This window comes from Berghia stephanieae, chromosome 4, assembly GCF_034508935.2.
Source record: "Berghia stephanieae isolate SIO BIC M18660-M18661 chromosome 4, UCSD_Bste_1.3, whole genome shotgun sequence".
NCBI lineage: Eukaryota > Metazoa > Mollusca > Gastropoda > Nudibranchia > Aeolidiidae > Berghia > Berghia stephanieae.
Window position 1 is genome coordinate 43,713,288 of NC_088363.1, and position 7,500 is coordinate 43,720,787.

Here is a 7,500-nt window from a genome sequence, read left to right on the forward strand (position 1 = left end):
AAACTGTATTAAACAGACTATAAACGTTCATGGTTACACAGAGTTTGTGTGTTGGTCCGTTATACTTCCGGATGGCAATGTTGTGTACTTCTTGGCCAAGCGCATTCTATCTATAGATGCATGGGCTTGGCTAAGAAGCTCACAACATTGCCATCCAGATGCATAACGTGCCAACGCACAGAACTATGTGTAATCTTGGGTGTTTATAATCAGGTTAATACAGTTTAATGAGAATTACTCATAAGCGTGGATGACCAAAGCCAATAACAAAGACAGTGGCCATTGTAAACTTCTGGCCTGACCCAGACCAAAAAATGACGTCAAAAGACAAGTCTTTGGCTACAAAAGAAAACAAATCGTGAGTTGTAATCAATAGTTCAACCAATGAGATCACTTGTTTCCTTGAGCTCTTATAATGAAAACTCACTAGATGGTGCAAAAACCTTTAAAATGACGTGAAACTGTAAGTCCTAGAGGTTTCTAGTGGGGGTCCCGAAAGCTCAGTTGGTAGAGCACTCGCTTCACACGTACAGGGACCGAGATCGATCCCGGGTGTAGTCGAGATTTTTTTCTGCCCCCCCCCCCTCCCCTCTGTCCACCCAGCAGTTTATGGGTAGTTGAGTCTGGTAGATTTGGCGGAAACTACTTTGAGATAGACTAGCGTTCTCTCCAAAGTATAGCAAACAATTGCTATTGTCAATTTCAGGCTCTTCGTGATATCAGCCAAGGAACATACATTATAATATCATGTTATAATGGCTTTAATACGGTGATTCACCTTAACAACGCCATTGTCACATCTGCAGTGTTTCATTCATCCTATTTTGTTAAAGAGGAAACCTGAAACGTCCATATCGTCTGCTTTCGTTTATGAAATAGGCTTAAACAGTCATGACATCACTTCCCTCGTAATGACGCATAGTAACTTAGTAACTGGCTCTAATCTATCGGAACATTGGCGGACGCCCCTATGAAATATATCTCCGACGAGCATAAAAGTGTATCCAGAGGAGAGAACATTATAAATCTGATCGTGTTTTGACTTGTATACATTCTGATCACATGACATATGAAAAGTTCTAGTCAGCATGAAGAGTAAAAAGTAGCAATATTCTTTGTTTAGAACCATGCTGCTCGCCGTTGCCGGGCAACGTGACATCAGACTATTGAATCCAATTGAAGCTTTCATTCAATTTCACGTTATTTATTTCTTAGAGATTCGAACAGCAACATTTACATAGCTAAGGAACATATCAATCTAGAGATATGTGGGCTGAGCTAGGCACCCATCGTAAAGCGTTTAGGGAATATTGCATTACATAAATCCTAAAACACACTTTAAACATTTTGGGGATCTCAGACGTCATGTCGTGTCGTCCTACATGTCATGCTTTGCTGTTGGATTGGACACAATGTAAAACATATTGAGCACATTAAGTGGATATAGCGCTAGATATATTGTCAATGTTTTAAATACACAATATTCAGTGAGGAACCACCCCTACCCCAACCAACAAAAAAACGTTTTGAGATTTTTTTGGAACTTTTTCATATAGGGCAATATCCACTCAATGTGCTCAAAGCGCTTTACATGGGGTTTCTAGGTAACAGCAACTCGTAACATGTAGAACGGGACATGACGCCTGTTAGGCGATATTACAATTTTTTCGGACATAGACAACGCTGTTAAAGGCCAGGCACTCATTTTACACCTGAGTACGATGATGGAATGTTAGTAAAGAGCCTTTTCCAAGGACTAAACTATGCGCCCACTCAGAACGTGGCTCGAACCTAAGAATTTCTGATCCGAAGACGAGTGTCATACAACTAGATCACATTATAGCTGCACACATTTTGAGGAGATGGGCCACATAAAAATAATTATAGCTTACCCGAAAATCAGATCTACAAATCTCTCTCACATAGGAAGTGTTCAATAGTGTCACAGGAACCGTCCCACAGTTGACCATAATTGTGGCTTAATAAAGCACAATTTTCATTCCTTCTGATGAAAACGATGCCTTCATTGTAATACCACCGCAATAGACTTGGGTCCGCAGGGGTGCCATCTCTGTCCCAGACCCACTGGTGTTCTTTCTCTATATCGTTAGCGCCCACCCATGAGGCTTCTGACGACAAAAGAAGGAAAAAGTATGTCACCCACGGCTTCAAAACGGTGTTATGTTGAGATGGTTTAGTTGCTAAAAGTATATTGAATTTGTTGTCGGAAAAATGAAACGGGCCGTGACAAATTATGGGAGAGAACGTGTTATTTATTTAAATAATATGGGACATTAAAAAGTTATTGAATAACAATTAAAGGAATAGGAAATAGTCGTAGTCAGGGCCAAGGCAAGACCAAGAAATATAATTCCAAGACAAAGATAGAAAGCATGTTGAAAAAAGCAGATACAGGGAGATAGACGTTACAGTTAGTACCTCTATGCAAGGTCAGACAATCTCACCCAAGGTACAGGAGCACATGTAAGATGAAAATCTAGAAGAGGTGTGTATGTTGTTCTAAAATACAGCATTAAAATTTAACCCACATCTTACATCATTGACTGTAAATAAAAACTATGTAGTCTTCAGAACCATTTGGCCCATGGAGCCGGAGTTTATCCCGGTTTCAAAAGCGTGAAACGGACAATAGCAATATTTTGCTACCCTTTGGATAGGACTCTAGTCTATCGCAAAGTACATTCCACGATATCTAAGAGACACAGCTACCCAATCACTGCTGGGTAGACAGGACGGTGGGGGGGGGGGGGGGGTCAGAAAAAAAAATGTCGATTGCACCCGAGGTCAATCTTGGTCCATTGCGTTTCGAGAGAGTGCTCTACCTCTTGAGATATTGGAACCCTCTCTCGTTGGCTGTGAAAGCCATTTATCTTGCCTTTAAACCACCCTGACATGATGAGAGGTACCAGATGGCCAACGGTCTTCGTTAATAATAATAATAAAAATAATAATAATAATAATAATAATAATAATAATAATAATAATAATAATAATAATAATAATAATAATAATAATAATAATAATAATAATAATAATAATAATAATAATAATAATAATAATAACAATAATAATAATAATAATAATAATAATATAATAATAATATAATAATAATTATTATTATTATTATTATTATTATAATAATAAAAACAACAACAACAAAAACAATAATAATAATAATAATAATAATAATAATAATAATAATAATAATAATAATAATAATAATAATAATAATAATAATAATAATAATAATAATAATAATAATAATAATAATAATAATAATATAATAATAATAATAATAATAATAATAATAATAATAATAATAATAATAATAATAATAATAATAATAATAATAATAATAATAATAATAATATAATAATATATAATATATAATAATAATAATATATGCATTTTTTTCCAATGTTAGGGGCATTGACCATTATACAATTCTGAAAATTCGGTGTATAAATGTCATTGATTATTATTATCGTTATTATTATTATTATTATTATTATTATTATTATTATTTATTATTATTATTATTATTATTATTATTATTATTATTATTATTATTATTATTATTATTATTATTATTATTATTATTATTATTATTATTATTATTATTATTATTATTATTATTATTATTATTATTATTATTATTATTATTATTTTATTATTATTATTATTATATTATTATTATTATTATTATTATTATTATTATTATTATTATTATTTATTATTATTATTATTATTATTATTATTATAATATTTTTATTTTTATTATTATCCATTCCAAAATTTTATAATTTTATTGGTTAAGAACATCTCTCATCTCCTGAGATTTTCCTGGTGACCAATATGAGCGCCCTGTATTCTTTCAGGGAGTCACATTGTCGTAGATAACCTTACAGGTTCTTACAATTGTTCCAAGGGCTCATCATCATCATAGCTTGTCGCTCCAACACCGATTCCACTCCACAGAATCTGTGGAGCAGACTCTTAGGTCATGGTCAGTGCAGCTGGGCACATCCTGGCATTCTCTAAGGATGTGTGCCATCGTCTGCTCTGGGCATGTACACAAGCTAGTCTCAGGCACCCCCGCCCCACACACACACACACTCACACACTTTTTCATGCTTGCAGCTGTTCTCCAAATTTTTTCCCGTGCTATGTTCCGTGTTACCAATTCATTTCTGGGGAGCTCAGCTCCTTAGGGCAGTTCTTCTCTCCGATCTTCAACAGCTTCATTTGCATGATTGTCCCGCTCCCTCCATGTGAAAAGCCTGTAAACAGCTGCATGGTAAGGGTTGATGCTTTCTTCCGTCATTGGGTTGTGGTCATAGAGGGGGTGCTTTGGGTCCATTTCCTGTTTATATTTCTGGGCTTTGGAAGAAGTGGCTCTTCGAATGTAGGGGAAGGTGCAATGCCAGCCAGCCGATAGAGGACTGGAACTGCAGTCGGTTTCAAGTTACCAGTAATGATCCGACAGGTGTTATGTAGCTCATGGTCAATCTTTTTGGCATGGAAAGATCTTTCCCAGAATGGTGAGGCGTATTCGGATGATGAATAGCAGAGGGCTAGTGCGATTGTCCTGACTGTTTTTGGATTTGCTCCCCATGTAGTGTTTGGCAGTTTCCTGAGGAGGTTGTTTCTTGTGGCCACCTTCGCTTTAATTTTCTTTGTGTGCTGAGAGAAGGACAGTGTGAGGCCTAAGGTGACACCGAGGTACACGGAGAATGTTTTGTTCTCCAATATCTTCCCATTCCAGGAGATGTTCAGTTTCCTGTTGGCTGGGTGTTTTTTAAGTTGAAGGCACACACTTGAGTTTTTCCTTGGTTGGCATTTAGTGAGTTTTAAAAATAATACTTATAGAGTGTCTTCAAGGCATCTGTTAATTTCTCCTCAATGGTCTTTAGATCAGAGGCCTGGGATGCAAGACACAGAATATCAGCATATAGAAACCTCCGGATGTTCTCAAATTCAGGTTGGTCGTTAGTCTAAATGTTGAAAAGGATAGGTGCAAGTACCGATCCTTGAGGGAGTCCGTTCTTTTGTAATCTCCATCTGCTTTTCTTCCCATCCATTTCCACATAAGGGATTTTATTGTTGCAACTACTTTTTTGTTACGAGTTAACCTTGCAACCATAAGGAGCAGTTTCCTTTGATTTATTGTGTCATAGACAGCTGCCAGGTCCACAAACACAGTTCATGTAATTTGTTTGTTCTCGTAGCCATCTTCGATGTATTGTGTTAAGTTCAGGAGTTGGTCACAGCATGATCTTCCAGGGCGGAACCAGCTTGGTCAGGTGACAGATGTTCTTCTACTGTTTGGGAAATCCTGGCTAGTATCATGCATTCATATACTTTGTACAGTGTGCAGAGGAGGGATATTGGTCTGCAGCTCTTGCTGCTATTTGAGTCTTTTCCAGGTTTAAGTGGAGCTATCACTCTTTCTTGTCGCCAACGCTTTGGTATTGTGCACTATTCAACACATTTGTTGATAAGAGTTAATAACCATGTTTTTGTTGAGGGGCCGAAATGCTTTATCATTTCTGTAGTGATGCCATCTATACCAGTCGCTTTACCGGGTTTGGAGTGTTCAAGAGCTGATTCCAATTCTTCGATGCAGAAATGGTCTACTTTCTGTTCACTTCCTTGGGTGATCTTTTCCATTGCCCTTTTCTCTGTATGTTGGTTTTCAATTTTTGATAAGTTGGTTTGCTACATAGTTTGGTGTCGCAGCTGCAACCCTGGTTTGTTTGTTATTTTCTGTATTTAGTTTTTTCATAGTTGACCAGGCTTTCTTGCTGTTGTTGGTCATGTTTGTGCTGGTTATCATTTCATTCCATCTTTCTGATTTTGTTTCAGCAATGGAAGTCATTAAGGTCTCACCAAGTTGGACAGTTTCATCAGCAAATGGATCTGTTTCATAAGCCTCCATATACTTCTTATAAAGGTCCTTGCTGTCTTGCTGCAGGCATGGTATATAGGATTTCCTGCAGCCTCTGGGTATGGGGGTATGGGGAGCATGTAACAAGTGTCCACGTCGCGTCCCTGAAATCCCTTGCTGGAGACCGATTGCTACAACACGCACAACTCCAACAAGCAACTCTTCCATGGTCAGGGTGGTAAAAGGATAGACCCTCGGCCCTCACAATGGACAACTTAAAGATCGTTTTCTTCAACGCAAAAGGACAACAAAGATATAATTACTGTCCAACCTCAAGGCAAAAATACTCTGTCTACAAGAGACGCACAAGACTGTGGCACCAAACATTCCTGACATGCACCTAGTTCCGTGGGCTACTGCCCTGGGAGCTTGTTCAAATTCTATACTCGGGAATCTATTAATTCTAAGATATTATACGATTCTTACACTCTTGCTTTTTGGAATTCCGGAAGTGATGCAACCGCTTTACAAGATTGCGAGTGCGCGTTGGGAACACAGTTCGAATTCCAAAAGGAAAGAGTGCAAGGAATATTTAATTCTACCCCTCAATCAATTCATATTTCGTCATTTTTGAATGGAAGACGTGTTAAAAAGTACTTTTCAAAGAATACAATTTTTAGTGAAATTAAACGATTTATAATCTGACGTCACAAGTTGCTATAATAAACATAATATCATTACACGTTACTAGTTAGGGAGTGTGGTATAATTATAGATGTTGTAGCAGTCATAAATATCACTTACTTCCTGGGAGTTCCCTGGTGACCAATTTGACCGCGTCGTATTCTTGCGGGGAGTCAAACTGTAGTAGATATCCTCCCAGTGTCTGACAATGGATCCTTGCGTCCATGAATGACTTTGTTATAGAAGAAAGGTAAATGGAATACAGCTTGTTTCCCAGAGATATCGTATGGAAAACGCCCGTTACTAAATAGTAGAAGGTTAAAAATAACAGAAACATTTTATTTATGGTTTGTAAAAAAAGAAAAACAACTTAAAACATGAAATAAATCGACATTAATAGTCAATGGGAGTTATCTATATTCAAGTTTTCCTCTAGCTGAATCATCGCCCATGTGATTTGATGTCCAATAATTGGGAACAAAAGTGTGATGTCACGTAAAAAGAAAAAGAAAATTGGAAATGTGTACGTAACCAGACCTTCGGAGGACTAATCATGAATAATATGTTACATATTGAGTCATAAGGTTGCCTAACTATTTTGATAACAGGATTATAAGCAGATTCTAAGGATTACGGGAATTAATAGAGAGAGGATGGATTATCTTTATTGACAACCAGCATGTACTATTTAGACTAGAAAATCAGATTCCATCACTCTGAAGCCAGAAGATCATATACAAAATGTATGTATTTAGTCCCTCAGAAGAGTGGTTTTTATACTTCCAATGAGGTTGGAACCAGCGTTTTAACATAATGCTTTGGTTCCCTAAAAGCAATTATGTTTTGGACCAATCAAAGCACTTGGTTTGTGACACACTCTCAAGCCCACTGGGACAAATCGTGGCCTT

At 36.9% G+C, this 7,500-nt stretch overlaps 1 protein-coding gene across 1 annotated transcript in view; it reads right to left on the reverse strand.

The window, feature by feature from the left end:
* The window catches only part of LOC144970639 (uncharacterized), a gene marked incomplete at its 5' end in the record, with an annotated part of 15,797 nt that overhangs the window by 5,478 nt on the left and 2,819 nt on the right, over nt 1–7,500 (reverse strand). The window contains 2 exon segments of the mRNA XM_078910467.1: nt 1,893–2,129; nt 6,713–6,895. Coding sequence (XP_078766593.1) covers nt 1,906–2,129; nt 6,713–6,895 — 407 coding nt within the window. The 3' untranslated portion in view covers nt 1,893–1,905.